Source organism: Acartia tonsa, chromosome 2, assembly GCF_053477335.1.
Source record: "Acartia tonsa isolate MP-2025a chromosome 2, ASM5347733v1, whole genome shotgun sequence".
NCBI lineage: Eukaryota > Metazoa > Arthropoda > Copepoda > Calanoida > Acartiidae > Acartia > Acartia tonsa.
In genome coordinates this window covers 41426877-41444795 of record NC_137261.1, presented here as the reverse complement: position 1 = coordinate 41444795, position 17919 = coordinate 41426877, and the positions used below count along the sequence as shown (strand labels likewise).

The 17919-nt window shown below is 36.3% G+C and overlaps 1 protein-coding gene across 4 annotated transcripts; it reads left to right on the top strand.

Moving 5' to 3' along the window:
* Positions 1 to 302: 302 nt before the first annotated feature.
* On the top strand, positions 303 to 11489 carry LOC145311875 (uncharacterized). Of its 4 annotated transcripts, none has more exons than XM_080150897.1 (8): positions 303 to 440; positions 840 to 968; positions 2922 to 3731; positions 4288 to 4383; positions 5265 to 5356; positions 6142 to 6213; positions 6935 to 6994; positions 7755 to 11489. In XM_080150897.1, the coding sequence occupies exons 3-7, from the start codon at positions 3681 to 3683 to the stop codon at positions 6978 to 6980; spliced, it is 357 nt and encodes a 118-aa protein (XP_080007023.1). In that variant the 5' UTR covers positions 303 to 440; positions 840 to 968; positions 2922 to 3680; the 3' UTR covers positions 6981 to 6994; positions 7755 to 11489. The 4 variants fall into 4 exon arrangements, 2 of the variants coding, with proteins under 2 accessions (XP_080007023.1, XP_080007022.1); XR_013876820.1 differs by lacking the exons at positions 303 to 440; positions 840 to 968 and having other exon boundaries at positions 2446 to 3731; positions 7755 to 7841; positions 9587 to 9643; positions 10314 to 11489; XR_013876819.1 differs by lacking the exons at positions 303 to 440; positions 840 to 968 and having other exon boundaries at positions 2446 to 3731; positions 7755 to 7841; positions 9587 to 11489.
* The last annotated feature ends 6430 nt before the right edge of the window (positions 11490 to 17919 follow it).

Genomic DNA, 17919 nt, shown 5'->3' with positions numbered 1-17919 from the left:
GCTTCTGCGGGTTGATGTGGTACTCGCAGGTTCTTCGATTGCGGCCATGGCCCTCTCTACGATATCCACAGGATTGGGTTCAGCGGGAGTAGGATTTTCTGGAGCTGCTGGAGGCTCTGGAGCGACAGCATTCTGGAGGGCTAACATGCCCTCACAGGGAGCCGTGGCTACTGGATCTTCAGAGGCAGCGCCAGCCTGCGGATTAACAGGCAGATCAATTCCAGATGGAAAGAGCTCATTGATTTGATTATCGAGCTCTGTGTCACTGTTTTCCTCTGCAGGATCCAGGACCTCTGGATTGCCTTCTCTATCGGTAGGCCTGTACTCATCAGAGCATTCAGAACCGCCATAATGGGAGATCAGCTCAACTCCATCATCATCTGGCCGGGGTACGTCCCCAGCGGGAAGGGATGCCTCTATGGGTGCCACATTCTGCCCAGGTACATTCATTACATTACAACGAGTATTAATATATTTAATTACCCTGTCAGAGTTTTGGTCCAACAGTCGACTAGTGGCCTCAATAACCGTGGTCATTCTTGATTTTAACTCAACGGTCGAGTCCTCAGAGACGGTGCGAATTTTGTCGCGTAAAGTTCTGCGGTTCCGCAGTAATTCTGCGGAAATTTCAATAAGGCGCTTGCCATGTTGTATATATGCTTTCTCAACAAATGAAGCATTGCTAGCAATTTTAGTTTCCAGACTTCTCTGGAAGGGGAGAAGAGCTTCCTCCATTGCTTCTTTTACAGTGGAGGATAGGACTTTTTTCCATTCCTCAGCGGTCACCCAAAAAGCCTTAGGCTCACTTTTGTTTTCTGCTAATGTCTCTTTCTTTTTAGGGGGTAATGGAGGCGGTTGAATTTCCACCTTAGCCCTTTTGGCTACTGGGCCGCCGCTGCCTGTTGGTGTTGGCGGACGTTTTTCTACCGCTTTTGGGGCAGATTTTACGGCGACTACCTCCAATTCAGGTGAGGCACTACGTTTTGGCGGCGATTCCACCCGATTTTTTTGCGGTTCCCCTCCCCTATTTTGTTCCATTAGAGGCCTGGTCATAGACCTGGCTTTATCAGAATATTCGTTGGCTTCTAATTTTTTAGCCTGCCGCAATTTTTCTTGCAAGTCTAGGAGTTCCTTTGGAACATCTTTTCTCGCTTGGCGGTAAACGTGGATTGACTTTGAGACACATTGCAATTCACTGAGGTTTTCAGGGTTGCGCGGCGGTTTTACACGCGGCTGATACCTGTTTTCATCAGGTTCATAGTAGGCTTCCTCAGGGCCGCCCTGGGGATAGCCATGATTGCTGTCATAGTAATAGTCCTCTTCATTGTAAAAGGGTGCCTCTTCATATTCTCGACGGTATGAAGAGTGACCGGCCCCATGGGAGTGGTGAAAACCCCTTGAAAAATTCCGCCTGGGATATCCTAAAACAAAAATAATAAACTTAAAATTAAGGGTCATTAATTCCTTATACCGAATAAGGAAATATTTTTACAAAGACGACCTTTAGAGACGACAATTTTATAGGTATATATGTTTGATACAGGTCGTCCGTTTTTGAGGGGATTAGTTTTCCCCATTATTTGCAAAATCCCGCAATTCGTGCGTTTCACTCGTACCTCCTTCCTTGTACGCGTGAATTTTGGTGCAGGCTAATATGTAGATAATAAAAGCGACGCATAATAACGACCCTATTCCTGTAAGGATGGCTGCTACTACAAGCACTATATGATACCAAGTACTGGATAGAAAATCAACCACCTTATGATACGTTTGAATAAACCAGGAATCAGTTATTTTTACTTCAAAATTATTGGAGTCTGCGGCAAGTTGGCTGAGGTATAATTCCTCGGCACTTTCTGAGAAATTAGTTTTTTCTAGGCTTTGCCAAGAATGATATAGAAATAAGCTAATCGGTTTATCCATAAGATATTGATTTACATTTAGTATTTGCATACCCTGCCCTTGATTACCGAGGAATTTTCCTTGGTACAAATGTAAGAAAATTGGATTTTCGGCACATTTAGTCGGGGTTAGATGGGTGGTATTGACCAATCTGCGTGAAAATGGGGATATTCCCATAGTCTTATTATTAAATGAAACCGAAAAATGATCCACAAAACAGGGTAGATTTTCTCCCAAAGAAACATTGATTTTAAGACTGTCGCACTGTATTACTAAATCTAGCTCACCGAGCGCCCTAACTAGTTTTTTACGATGAGTCTGAATACTGCTTTTAGACAGAAAATGGTTCTGTAAACAGCGAGTTTCGGGGACAATTAATTTGTTATATTGTTGGTAGGAATAGAAAATCTCTAGTGGTAACATATCATCTTTTTCCTTAGCGTTTAAGAGTGGGAAATATGGTTTTATAGCATTTGTGAACCATACCATTAAGTTATCAATATTAGTTTTGTAATAAAATAATTCGGGAATTAGACTTTCAAAATGTTTTTTATCTTTAAGTTCTAGTGCTAGAGTAATTTGGGGATCGATCACTAGATATTTTTGGGTACCCTGTTCTCCTTCAAATGTAAACAATGAAATATTAAAGATGTCTACCGTTCGCCAAGGAGAAGTGAATTTTTGTGCGCTATCAGTTTTATCATCTGAGATAATCCTATCGTAGCCTAATCTCAGATTGTGATCTAAACAATTGTTTCCCACCCAGTGACTGCCCAGGTAACAGCCCGCTTTTGTTTGTAATAATTCAACAGGCTCAGCCTGGACCCCTATTTGTTTTTCCTCAAATGTCCCAGGGATAAAAATGCCGTTAATGTTTACGCCGTTCCCCTCGCAGGCGGGGTCGATGCCGTTAAGGATGTTGTTGGGGTAAGTAAGTGTCCCGTTTACCAGGAAACGCGTGTATGACATCTGGTGTTCATACACTGAGACTGATTTTCCTTCAAAGTTAAATATTTTAGTTTTGGACATGGTGTAACAGTCTTCATAAGTTACGAGGTTCGGTATCTCTACAAGAGCTGGAGCAGCGAGGTGTATGTGGCTATATCTGCCACAATACCAGTAATGAGTACTGGTTCGGAGGTGGCAACGAATTCCAGGTATAATTTTTCTTTCAACCTTTTGCAGCAGGTGAAATTGTTTTTGTTCTATTTTAGTAATATTAAGAAACGCAGCGCATTCAGAGATTTTCAAACGCGGATTTTCGTTTGCTACACATTGAGTCGCATCTATTTGTATTATTTCGGACGCATTTGATTTTGCCAAAATAATAAAAAGCCCCAAGAATCCCAAAATAAATTTACCTCGAGCTCCTGGTGCCTTTGCCAAATGATGCTGCATTTTATTTTTATGCTTCTCGTTTTTCTCTGAAATATGTTAATTAGTTAGTTTTAACATATATTGTTTATTTTCGTTATTATACATACGTAGATTAAGCTATATACATTTGCCACCTTGGTTTTATATATTACATTTATATACATTTTATTTTTTCCTTTTAATTGGGTTATGCAGTCCGATTTGGACATGTATGCGGTTATCCCCCCCTTGTGACCTAGTTTTTCTTTCTTCTTCTAATATATACTTAGGTACTATGCTTTGTTTGTTAACGTTAATAACCTTTTCAGGGCTGGATTGTTTGGGTCTTTGCGCGAAGAAAGAAGCCTCGGACGGGACGGTTTCTTCCAAGAAACTATTTTCGACGTGAATTTGAGGACCGGATGACCGATCTGCGCCAGGGGGTTCTTGGTCTTTGGGCTGTGACTCAAATGGTGAGTTTTTTTCCATTACATCCCCTCCCCCATCACAATCCACCTCCCCCTGGGGTAAATCCTGACTAGTTTCAGGGTTTTTATCTATAAAATCGTCACCATCGTTATCTAGGTAGGTAAAATCGTCATTTTCCAAACCTTTATTATCGTTTATTTCGGTTTGACCGGTATTATCTATTCCTAAGGTTATTTCCTCAGACGGGACGATTTCCTCAATAGGAAAGACGTTAAAGGAAAGTGTTTCCCCGAATAATTCTACTTTAGAATCTATTTTCCGTATTTTATCTCTACTAACAACTTGGTTAGTTTTTATTGGATTTGATCCAAAGGGACTGAGCTCAAAAAGGGCCTCTGAGAATTTTTTTGTTACAATAAAAGGACCTCCATAGAAAGATTGCAATTTTTTACTGACCCCTATTTTGACTAGGTTAAAAAATGCAAAGACCACGTCGTTAACGAAAAGGGGAGATGAAGCCTTCCTAGATTTATTTTGAAACTCTAAATAAATCTTAGATTTTTTGGAAACCTGTGCAATAATTTCTTCCAAATTTTTTAGGTAGTTCAAGTAAGACCTGCAGTCAATGTCCTGTCTTTTCTGCAAGATTGGAGAAAAGAAATCGAGATTGAGAGTTGGTTGCCTGCCGAACATGAGGTAATAAGGCGTATACCCCGTTCTTCTAGACGTACTAGAGTTTATTACAAAAGTGGTCAAGGCTAATTTTCTTGCCCAGTCTTTACTTTCAAATCGGTCATCAGATCTAAGACCTGCATAAATGCTTTGATTATGCCTTTCACATGGGTTACTATTAGGGTTTCTTGGGGGAATAAGTTTAGTTTCGATACCTAGTTCATCCATAACCTTTTTGAAAACTTCCCCAGTAAAATTTGTTCCCCTGTCACTTCTCAATGACCGAAATAAGCCGTAGATGGGTACCACCTGTTCAAGGATGACCTTCACCGTGCTTTCCACGGTGGCGTCCTTGATGGGGTGAGCGATAATATACCTAGAGAATAGGTCAACCAGTATAAATATGTAGCGGACATGTTGTCCTTGAAAATAGTTAGTGGTTAAAGGACCGATAAGGTCTACTGACACCTGGCCAAAAATCTCGTGACTAATGGCTGAATGGGTGATAGGTTGCTTGTGTTTAGGTACCTGTCCTATTTTTCTTAGGCAGGTAATACAATTTTTAATGCGTGATTCGACAAATTTATTAATTCCTATAAGGAAGAATCTTTCATTTATCTTGCGTGTTGTTTCGTTAACCCCCTTGTGACCTATACTATTATTATGTGCCAATTCGAAAACTTTATTGTATAATCCAATGGGTACGACGGGTCTTTCAATGAATGTTCCATTGCTAAGAGGTTGTCTAAATATTAGAAGTCCTTCCATAACGTATAAATGTTCTATTAACTTAAAAAGGACCTCTTTCCGGCCGGTTAGTTCAGCTTTTTCAAAGCTCGACAACTTCTTTTTTTCGAATATCCACCTACGAATTTCAGATAATACTTGATCTTTTTGTGTTTCAGATTGCCAAACATTGTTCACACCGACTTCCGAAGCCGAATGTAACTCAAAGATCTGGTCTTGGTATGGGCAATCCTGTTCATAAGGATCCAAGGTAAATGAGCTAGTACATTTTTCACAATCGGTTTCCTTATGTTCTTTGCATAAAAATTGCCCTCTAGATAAATTGTCGGCATTACAATGGTCCCTACCCTTTCGATGAATTACTGTAAAGTCAAAACTTTGGATGAAGTAAATCCATCTTACAGTTACACCATTTATTGTTCCTTTTTGCCATTTTTTGTAATGAACTAAGGAAATCGAATCTGTACGCACAATAAAGTTTCTGAATCTTAAATAATGAAGAAAGGTTTTAAGAACAAATACTAGACATGCTAATTCGCCTTTATAACTTGGATAATTTTTCTCTGCCCCGTTACATTTTTTGGAACATATTCCAATAATTCTTTCTACCCCCCCTTGATTTTGGCTGAGAATTCCAGCGAAATAACTCGTAGAAAAATCTACGTCTACTATAAAGGGGTTAGGATTATCCCACTGGGGGTAGCCTTTACTTATAGAATTTGAGAACATATTTATGAAATTTTCCCAATCTTTTGATAGGGAATTAGTCCATTCGATAATTTTATCATTTCTGTGTTCATCTAGGGTGCAAGAATTTTTTGCATATGATGGGAAATAGGCCCTATAATAATTGGAGAAGCCCAGGAAACGCTGGAGTTCCTTGCCTGTCCTGGGCCTGCTCCAATTTTTAATTTGTTCTAAATATTCGGGGTTCATTTTAAGTCCTTGGGAACTGACTATATGACCTAAATATGTACATTCGGATGTGAAAAATTTACATTTGGCTAGATTTAACTTAAGTTTTGCTGTTTTTAGGACTCCGAAGAGTTTTCTGAGATGTTTCAGATGTTCATCAACATTCTTTGAGAATATAATAAGATCATCAAGGTAAGATATTATAAATTCATATAAGCCAGGGATAAGGGTTAGGACCTTATCCATCAAGTGGCAGAAAACACTTGGCGCGTTACACAGTCCAAACGGCAGTTTCTTGAAAAGATACTGCCTGTTAAGGGCTGTGAACGCGGTCAAGTGTTTACTTTCCTTCGAAATGGCTAGCGCATGGAATGCGCTAGTCAAATCGAGGGTGGTAAATACATTACCAGTGCCTAATTTTTCTAAATTACTAGAAATCAGGGGAAGGGGCCAATTAATTTTTCGTGTTACACTATTAAGCGCACGAAAGTCGATAACGAACCTAAGCTTGCCTTCCCCCCCAGCCGTCGGTTTTTTCTTTACCGCAAAGATTGGGGAGGACCACTCGCTGTAGCCCTCCTCAATGACGCCCCCCCTTAGCCAATTTTCAATTTGTTCTTTTAATTTGGCTTCGTATAATGGGTTTAACTGAATGTTTCTAGCCTTAATAGGTTTAGCCCCGGGGATCAAGTCTATTTTATACTGTAAGAGGTCACAGTTACCGATATCAGCATCATCAGCCGAAAATATATCAAAATGATCAAGGCATAATTTTATTACCTTTTCCTTCATCCCTGGGTTGTTTTTGATAAGATCACTATTTTCTAAATCTAATTTTTCTTTAATGAATTTAATTCTTTTAAGAAGTGTAGTTCCTGATAATTCATTTATTTGATTAATACTTTTATTGCAGGAATTTGGGGGATCTGATTCGAATTCAAAGCAATATCCAACTTTAACGTTATCCAATAAGGTAATATTTTTTCCTGCTAAATTAACAAAATTTACCCAACATTCTCCTTTCTCATTTACATTATAAATACCCTCCATAAGCATTAAGCCGTTATGGCTTGTCATTTTAGAATTATTTGGGGATATATACAGCTTCCTATTTTTCTGATGAATAGGAATTGTTATAATTGTTGTATTCCCCCCCGGCAAGAATGTTGTTTTCTTTGCTAATTTTACGCATGTTTTATTTTGTTTTAATGTCCCAGTACCCCCCTTGTTACTCCAATTTATTCCCGGGATAAGGGAGTTTTGTTCCGTATGAACATTACTTGTAGGAATTAGGGGTATGTTTTTACTTTCTTCAACTATATTAATTGTTGAATTTTCTATGGGGATTTGCTCGCCATTGGGGAGCTCAAAGGAGAACTTATCTAATAATAAATTAATTCGATTAACTTTGAGGAATTCATATCCTAGATTTATAATTTTAGACGTCGTTTCAGGGATGTAAAACGTTTCTTCGAATATTTTATCTGACCCATCAAAGCTGAATTTTAAACTTACATGTCCTATGATATTTACTGGTTTTAAATCTACAGACAGAGCGCTAAGATTGGCGGGGGTGAATGTGATTTTATTATCATCTAAAATTTCTCTAGAAATAAGGGACCTAAAGTTATTTCCTGTATCCACTAAAGCGGTTTGCAGGAATTCCCCCCCCACGGGATTAAGAACTTTTAGTTTTGCACAGATAGGCATTATAAAATAAATTATATTTTTAGTCGAAGTCTAAGATGCATATTTTCCAAGATCCCCACCTCAGCGGTTAGGCGATGGTAATCCTCACACAGAGACTTCCTGTGTTCCAGGTATAGTTGTCTGTCGAAATTTTTTAAATAATAAAATGTTTTAACAATATGGTTAATTGTTAAAATAATTTTGTATAGCTTTCTGGGTTTCATTAAGTTTTTATCAAGCGCTTTTCAGCTCCAGAAATGTCTCAATAAGCATGAGAATGTTAATAATTCTAAAGAAACTACTTAATTTTTATACGGGTCCTTATTTATATACTTGGATATATGATAGAAACCTATCGGAATATAACTGAACTAAAAAGTTTTAAAGGATTGAAGGGCTACAAAGTAGCTTAAAAATAAGTGTTCAGCTTGCAACTAACAAGACATTAAAAACAGACTGACTTATTTTTTGATTTACATCTGTATTTATACAAAATATAGTGTCATTAGTCAGTATCTGATTCACGAGACAAATAATTTAAGGTTAGCGCTAAATTATAGCTCAAAAAATTATTAGATATGGTTAATATAATAAAGAGGGTCAATGATGACTGGTTTATTATTCTGATATTGTTAGTATTTATACTTAATTTTTTCCACCTATGGGGTAGAACAAGCTTATATATTTACTAGAGTATAATTAATGCTGAAATCAGCTTAAAAAAATAGGATGTGGTTTGTAGTAACTGCTTTGGTAGTAACTGGCCTCGATTAATAATGTGCATTCACTTTATATAGAATTTTTATTCCACTGGTAATCCTAGCGGAAGCTAATAGAACTAACTTTTATTTCATTCTGCTAGTAATCCTAGCGGGAAATAATTTAATCAAAATGTTTTAAGATTTTATTAATCACATCTTAAGTGATTAAAGATTTTAATTTTTAAATGCTGCTTGATTGCAGCTCAAAAATGAGTAAATGATAACAACAAAGAACTGAAGGACAACTGAATTAGGTTTGAAAATTTGCTTGTATTTATACAGATTTTCCATAGACCCCCCCCCTTCTTAACCTTATCATTTACTTATACGGACCGCGGTAGCATTCTAGGCGACATCTTTCGGATACATAATAAATTAAATATAGTTCTATTATTGTCACTGTACAAAATGCAATAATATGTATCCATATGGATAAGTTAATATACATAATTGCTGAGATATTTCAGCTACAAAAATCAGAGGCTAAGAGTGAGCAACTCTCAGATAAAGTCGATACTGAGGGTTCAACTCAAAAATCATTGTTTATATACAGATAATTCGCTTAAGTTCCCCTAGCGGTTAAAAATTAAACTAGAATGTTTTAGATTCTACTATATATACATTCAACATATACGATATTTACATATTAGATAAGTCGTGCAATATTAAAAATAAATACTACTAAATAGAAAATAGGTATTCACTTATTAGCTTCTTGATAAAGACTATTAGATTTTTAAAAAATGGAAATATTAAGTGCATGTGAAATGCTCCTCAGGTTACTTCCCTACTTCCCCCAATTTCCTGTATCAGCTACATTTGGATAGGGAAAGGAGGGGGAGGAGTTTATTTTGTGTTGCTTAGTCAGACTTAATAACAATAATTTGTTTTATTTTTTCGCGCCAAAGCATTGCTTGGCAAGGGATATTTGATATTAAGGAATTTGCAAGCTTAGCTTGGCATGGGATATTTTGTTTATCTTTCATATCAAAATATGAAACTCATTCAGCAAATATTATTTTCTGGGATAGGGACAATTAATATCGCATAGATCCACTTTTATATTTAGAGGACGTGATTTTTAACAATCGCTTGAACATATTTATCTATTTCAGATTCTTCGCTGGCTTCCTGATCCATTTGGTTGATAGTTTTACGCGCATACTGCTCAGGTATTTTATTACTATTACTTGGAGCTTTTCTGGGCGTGAATTTACTCCGTGTTTTACCAAAGCGGGACTCAGGATTTGGGGGCTCCCCAGCTTTCTTTTTATTGCAATTTTGCACTACATGGCCAGGGATATTACAATGCCAGCATTTAATAACTTTACTCCTCCCATTAAAGGCTCCTATAACGCCCTCGATTTGATCCCAAGCAATAGGATCATCCTCATGGTCTACCCAAGAAGGAACCTCGTCAGGTTCTTCGGTTAAGTTTTCTTTATACATTGCCGTGTTAGTGGGGATATTATCTTCGATAATACTGATTATGGGTTGTTTTTTCGTTTCCGCAGAATTTTTAGGTAGGAACATTTCCATAGCTTGAGAATAGCAAGCAGAAAGGTTTTCCTTGCTAATATGGCCAGACCCATCCCAGTTAACGTATCTCTGTCCGAGATTAATAAGTTTATTTAAGTAAGCGTTGTAATCGTCCAAAAATTGCATGCTCTCAACATAATTGGCCATGTCTATGGCAAGGTTGGTATACAGCAGATTTTTGCTAACGTTAAGATAGAATTCTTTCCACTTCTTTTTAGGTATGAGACCAGGATTCATGAGTTTGAACACCCTAAGTTTGTTTTCAAAATAGGTGTCAAGGGGTTGATTAGTCTCCTGTTTTAGGTTGTAGAAGTACTGAGAGGCTACTTCTGGATCCGAGAAAGGAGTGACTAGCCTCCTAATCATCAGGTAATAACTTAAAGCAGATAAGGCCTGATTTCTTTCAGGCGTAATTAAGTCTCCTAATCGTTCCCCTCTAGAGTCATAAATTCGCTGGTATAAAATATCCTTAAAAAGGATTGGGTCACAGATTCTATATGTCTTTGCAACCCTCCACATATTAGAAAAGAAGTTATCAAAGTCAGCCCTACCGTCCCACCTAGGGGCATCCCTCGCAAAATCGGAATCCCATTTTTGTCCCTTAATAAAGCATTCTTTAATAAAGTCATCGTCGGCGGCGCTAGTTGTTGCCGTTGCGGCTGCGCCTGTGTTTGGCGTATTCCTTGTAGAGGGTCTATTTGCTACATTGGGTGCAGACCTTGTAGTTTTACGGAGGGGTTCTAACGACTTAATCCTATCAGGGATAAAGGGAATCCTTTCTAGCAAGGTTTTTTCATATTCAGTTAGAGAAGTTTCTCTTACATTCATCCAATTGTCATTATCCGCCGGACCTATAAAGCCTACAATTGAATAGGCCATACAACCTGGGGCTGTCATCCTATCCTTGGCAACCCATTCAACCACGTTTATCTTTTGCTGGACCGATATACGGTCATAAAAAGTGGCATTAATTGAATCGTCACCTATGGTGTTAAAATGAGTCATGTTAAGACTTTCGTTTAGCGTTTTTTCAGCAAACAATGGGCCAAGATTTCCGTCCGCTGGGAGTTTTGATACTCTGCGTTTTAGGTCTAAAATGTCGGTATCGGCTAATAATCTGCGATGTGATTCTGTGTCCTTAAACCCTGCCCATTTTGTTTCTAATTCGAGCTGCATAATCTCGGATTCTTGTTTTATTAAATCTCTATAATGTGCCGAATATTCGTTTAACTTATCATTTAACGCTTCCGATATGAGATCTTTGATTTTTTCAGGGGAAAGCGGGTCAGCCTGCTGCTGCTGCTGCTGCTGCTGCTGCGAGGTGCCCGAGACGGCCGGAGCCGGCGGAGGCGGCGGTTTTTGTTTATCATCATTTTTCTTATCGGTCATGGTGCTGGAGTGTAGTGTTCGTTAACACTGATTTGTCTACCACGAAACTTTTTAAGAACTTGGGAATATCCCTTTCTTCCTGTTTTAAGGAGAAAATAATGTGTGAAATTAAATACTAGTGTGAAAATAAAAGGCGGGTTCCTTTTTATCTTTACTTGGCAGTTTGCCACGAAATAATTATTATAAATATTCTGTAACAAATTGTTACTGTAAACCGTTTCCGTGAATAAACTTAGTTATCAGGAAAATATTAATTTCACTTTGCAATCGAAGCTACTTTACAATTTAATTTTGTCTGTACGCTAATTATCTAAACCTTCCCCCCTCAAAAAATGAGTGGTAGACAAGACTGCGCCAAAATGACGTATGAGGGGATGTACAGACAGACTGCGAATACGAGTATAGAGTAGCTCCGATACAATTTAATAATCAATAATCTAACAAAGTATTTCTAAAAAATACACATTTATTAAACATATAAAACTGGTTAGAAATAGGCAGATTAATGGGATTATTATTATAGGATATATTTATTATCATATATATATATTAAAGGCTTGGACGTCCTGTTTCTTAGTTAGGTAAGAAACGACGTACTTGAACACGTGGGAGATATAGATACCGCCAGCCTAGACTTATAGGCTTGTATCTAACCGAGTGCAGACGGGAGGAAGCGTATTCACTCTTTGGCCTGCAACAATCAACTAGCCCTCAACACAGCAGGATGGAGTATGGTGGCGGTTACCAGTGGAGGTCTGACTCAGCCAGAGAAGTATAGGAATGTGAACAGGGATAAGGATACATAAACTTGGGTGTATATTACCACACTATGTTGGCATTGTTGTATTGTTGTTGTTCATGGTGTCATAAAAAAAGATTTACTGAGGAAGAATTTAATGCTAGATCTTAAATTCTGACGCTGAAATTTAATTATATTGTATTTTTGCAGGTTGGTTACGGCGGCAACAATGAATCAAAAGTTATTGAGCAACGAAGAAGATGGCCGCCACAAACAATCTGTCAATGAAGGAAATCAAGTCAAACCTGGTCTACCGGTGTCTGCATTGGTCAGCAACTCTGCATCTCGGCTGGTGTTGGTAATGTCGCGCGTTGAGCTGCCCACGTTGAGTGTGGGCAGGGCGACGAGGAACATATTTTTGAGCAGTGAGGACATGCCACTGGCAGATTTAGCTCGTCTTATTGATAATGAACCAAGGTTTAAGTTGAATTTAGTAAACATGCTTTCGGTGCAGTTAGAGATGGGGAGATGCATCAACTCCATAGACTGGCCTGTGGACAGGATCCCTATCTTTACCAGCCAGAATTCAAGACACCTCAACCTGATGGCGGCTGGTGAGCATTCTAAAGCTATAAACAGAAAGTTGTCATGGAATGAGACAACTAGTTTGAATAAGTTGAGTGCAACCATATTTCTCTCTAAGCTTGTTTGCGAAATTTTACCAAGTTTGGTGTTGCTTGCTAAGATTGAATACCTGGATGGAGATGAGAGAAAAAGCTGTCAAACGTTGGGCGAATTGTTACCCATAATCAAACATATGGGGGAACTTGAGGATTGGCATCAACTTTCAAAAATTTACGTCATACCTGCAGATGGTAAAATGAGCCTTCAGACGGTGTTGAGAACGGTGGGTAATAGCGTTGATCTGAGGTTGAAGACGCAGGTTGTGTCAGCTATCCGGCTCCTGGCACATTGGAAAGACGTCGTGAATAAAGTATCCTTTATTCTGAAGCAAATGCCATCCACAACTTTGTTCGAGTTACAGAAAGATTGGCTTGATGGAAAGTCTGAACAGGATTTGAGTGCTAAAGTGTTTATTGACTCTATTCAGGTGAATGAATACATGAACTTATCGGTCTACATTCCACGCATTGTAAATGTGAATTCGGTGAGTTTAATCACCAGTGGAGAGATGCCAGCTGAGATACGTTATGTTAGATTGGATGGACAAAGAGAAATAATTGATAACCTGGTGAGTGCCACATACGCAGGTAGTCTGGTGAATGATAAAGTAGACGCAAGAGTTTTGACCTGGGAAATGCAGATGCGCTGCAAGCGTCTCCGTCCGACTCTAGCCAAGCAGATATTGTTATGTGATCCAGATACTACTTTAGAGAATGTAGTAAAGGAACTTAGATTGGAGTTGGATGGAAAAGTTTATACAAGTTTGTTGACAACCAATATTGAGTGGAAGTTTAATCCTGAACACAAAGTAAATGAGTGGTTCGAGGGTGATTTCAAATTGGTTACTCGGTTTGGGGATCCTGTTTGTGTTCAGATGGATCAGCCCTTAAATCCGAACATTCCTGTTTGTCTGGACCTTGAATTGTCAGGTCAGCAATGGCGTGTTGATGAACAAGTGAGGGAGGAAATGAGGATGGAACACACGCCTGGAATATTGATGATGCTTGATAAATTTGGGGAGGAGGTTAGTCGTAAGCATCAAAAGATTTTGGATAATCAGGAGGAGGTTGATAACGTTGCAACCTCGATTTCGGTTGCGGTTACTAGTGGATTTGAAAGATGTTTTCATATGCTTGGTGATACTGAGGCAAGGATGTCTCAAGACGGCTTGTGTGATGAGACCGCAAAACTTGGAGTGAATGATGATGAAGCTATCATGCCTATGGATATTGAAGAATCTGGCAAGAAGAGCAGAACATCTGGAAAAAGAAAGTAATAATTATAGTTTATGTGTATTAATTCATATTTTATTTTATTTTATGTATTTAATATTTGTTGAGGCAGTAGTAGTCTCGAAAAGGTTTAAAATTAATGTTTCATATTAATGCTCTATAATACCATGCTTAAATCTGATGGTTATATGTTAACCAGTGTTATTTTTATATCATGCATTTATGATAACTATGTAATTAATGCATTATGTGTTAATCAATGCATTTTTCAATGACTATATGTTAATCAATGTTTTTTCTTTAAAAAAAAATATTAAAAAGAAAAAAAAAAAACACATAAAGAAAAAAGGAATATAAAAAAAACACAAAAGAGTTCTAAGGAACAAAAATAATAAAAAAAATGTATACGAAGTGTTTAAAGATCTGGAAATAAAATATATAAAAAAAAAAAAAATATGGCAGGTGTCATACCAGATCAATTATTATCTATTTAATAAGCGTTCAACGCTACTCATAATATATATATGATAATTAACATGTAAAAACCTATTGTTATATTTAATCTGAAATATTACAGTTTGAAATCCAGGTTCATGTTAAAGCCAGGGAGAAATGTGATGTATAGTCCCTTTCTTCCTGACTTAAGAGCAATGCATGTATTTTATATTTTAGCTTTTAGTTCTTGTGTCAACCGTTTCGGAGCAAGACATTGCTCTGCAACACGACACGAACATAAAAGTGAATAGTTGCCTTTAAGTTTAATATTATTATTGTATGTTTATCTTGTCTTGAATTAATACACTTTATAAGAATATTTAGCTGTTTGTTCTTGCTATTACTACACGTCAGTTTAATGAGGATTTTTGGAGCACTATGAGTTTTAAACACTTTACCATTGGAAGACTCGAGCTCATTTATAGACGTTTATTTCCTATATAGATCTGTCATGGATCTTGATGCAATAAAGCAGGCTGTTTTGTAAATGTTAAAAATTGGAAGATTTCATTAAATAAAAGTAATCGCAAATATACTTAGTAAATAATAGTCGAATATGAATGTGATGGTGACTTTGTTGCTAAAACTAAAAAATTATTTTGAAGTTATCTAGTAACATTAAATATCATGTGTAAGTTTAAGCATAATAGACTTATCCTTTAACCCTGAAAACGTCGCAGATTTATTGTATTCATCCATTTCTTTACAATTAAATCCTCTTACTTAGATCCAAGGACAAAGGATAGTCTTTCTGGGCAACAATTCTAGGAAAATCACGAAACCTACTCTAAAAACCTTATAGGGTACAGAGCAAAAGAGAAGGTGCAACATACTTGTATTTTGTAGTATTGTTCAATTCAGAAAGTATAGATCATAAGCTATCACCAAACCTCACCTCATTAACCGTCTGTTTTTAGAATCAAAACAAAGGCTTCTTACTAAACAATTTAGAATTAGGGAGATTTAAAAAATATTTTATAATACTTCCTGAAATTAAAATCTTTACATTTTTTTCTTATTCATGATATTTGTAACTGTTTACAAACAAAAACAAAATATTTCAACAAATTTTTAATCAAAAGCACTTTGATTAACACCTTGATTATCCCCTCGAGGCAGGTTAAAGCAAAAGTTTCAAAATGATTCAATAACTAAAATTATCTCACTATATAAATCTATAAAAAAAGAAATTGGACAAATTCAACCCTAACGAATTGGATCTTTACAGAAAAATTGAAAATAATTAGAAAATAATCTAACTTATGCATAAAGCTTAAAATTAAATTAATTGTTCATTACTTATTAAACAAGGATGACACCATCTATGAGAACAAAGCTCTGAAACAGTAGGACAAATGGACATTAACACTTGTAGAATGTCAGAACTGAATAATCAGAATATAAATGTATAAGAGTCGAAGCAAAATTGTAAGTAAAAACTGCTTGATAAAGGATAATGTTTATGGACATACTTACATTTCTGGGACATGATTATAGAGTTGCTTCGCTTATAATAATGTACTTTGTTGTCACAGGAATCACATAAAATTTGTCCATGTTTAAAATGGACATACGGACATTCTGGTAACGATTATGGAGTTGCTACGCTTGCTAAATCATACCTACTACAGGAATCACCTGCAAAGTTTTAAAATGATTGGACAATTCTAACATGCCTATGGACTGACTAATCCTAATTATAGAAAAGCTTCTCTTTGAAAAAAATAACCCTAAAATATAAAATACTAAATTCTATTTGAAGATCTAAGACTTAATCAAAAATAAGCATAAAAAAGCATATATTGGGGCTTTACCACAAAGTTGCCTATCAAGCACTGTTCCCCTCCTTTTTAATTTTTTTTTGGTTACCTTTGCTATACCAAAAGGAGTAGTTCCCCTTTGATCGTTTTCAATTTGCTTTACATTAATGGTAGGGAAATGGTGGGGCTCTGTGCTCTACAAGGCACTTTGGGGGAAATTACCCATATTTTAAATGATTAAAAAAGTTTGTAAGTTGTAATATTTAGAGAAGATTAGTAGTTTTTAGGTTTAATTATTGCAGTACTTAATAAATCATGATTTCAGGGAAGCTTTTTTATTTTACTTCCCTAATTCGCCACTTTCCTCCAACGTGTTTAGCCATTAGATACAAGAAGTTGCCAAGAAAGTCAAAATTAAACTACAACAAATATCATAAAATGTATGATTGTGAAAATACATAGCTATGTAGTTCAGAATTTTATTGCTAGGTGTCGTAAAAACCTTTTTTGAATTTAAATTTGTAAATGAGATAAATATTTAAACAATCTTAAATATTTTTAAAAGTATTACAGCTATCTACTCTTTAGAATTTTTAATAAATTTATTCACTATTTAACATATAATTTACGAGTAGTTTATGATTTAGATAAAATACCTAAAAGATGTAAAAAAAGCATTAAGTCTGCTCATACATCTTTAATCTGAATGTGCAGACAAACTCTGACAATCCTTTTAGCATGGCTTTTAGTAAACAGAGCAAAAAGTATTAAAATAATGCTTGAGTTTCTTATCAAATTCTGCTTAAAGTTGCTTTATCTCATCATCAAGTTTAAACTGGAAATCTAAGAAATCAGCTCTAAAGCATTGTTTGCCAGAATAGCCTTCCCTTGTCCCTGCTTAGATCTAAATCTAGGGGCAAAGACAATGATTTTTGATGAAATCACTTATCTAACCAAAAATGACTTTTTAAAGTTTTGTCCCTGATTCCAACAATTTTAGGGCAATAAAAACAGTTTTTGTGATCTTCTTATGGTCTTTTTAGTACACTGAAGATTTTAACTTTTTAATGTCTTTATTTGAGATAAATATGTTTCTAAAAATCTGTAATCCAGGAGATATGTTCCTTTAATGTCAGGAGGACACTCCAGGTGACAGGTACTTCTGGTGCCAGGTACTTCTGGTGCCAGGTACTTCTGGTGCCAGGTATAAAGGTTAACGGCATTTCTTAGGTAAAAAATTGCAATTTATGTAAATGTTATTATCAATGTTACTTTGTGTTTGGAGCATAAAAGACACAAAGGATGTGATTTAGTATTTTTTAGACACTTTATACTTGGATTTTGCATTGCTTCTGTGGCCACAAGGATGGATGGTTCCAAAAATATATTAAACAACTAAAACAAGAAGCAAAAAAACGGAATAAGGTTTAAAAGAGTATTTTTTCATACTTTTTAATTTTAATCTCAAGTAATATAAGAGTTGATATACAAAGTTGCTTCAATTAATCTTAATCTTGTTACTTTTATTTAATTTAAAAAATTGTGAACATATAACTTAGGCATGGTTAAGATAATTTCATGCCTTCTTTTCATATCAGTTCTATTCAGAG

Coding starts and splice junctions, on each gene's coding strand:
- LOC145311875 (XM_080150897.1), top strand. CDS start 3,681: ATGACCGATCTGCGCCAGGGGGTTCTTGGTCTTTGGGCTGTGACTCAA. Junction 4,384..5,264: donor GGTTGCCTGCCGAACATGAG/GTAATAAGGCGT, acceptor TTTGTGTTTCAG/ATTGCCAAACATTGTTCACA. Junction 5,357..6,141: donor CCTGTTCATAAGGATCCAAG/GTAAATGAGCTA, acceptor TGCTGTTTTTAG/GACTCCGAAGAGTTTTCTGA.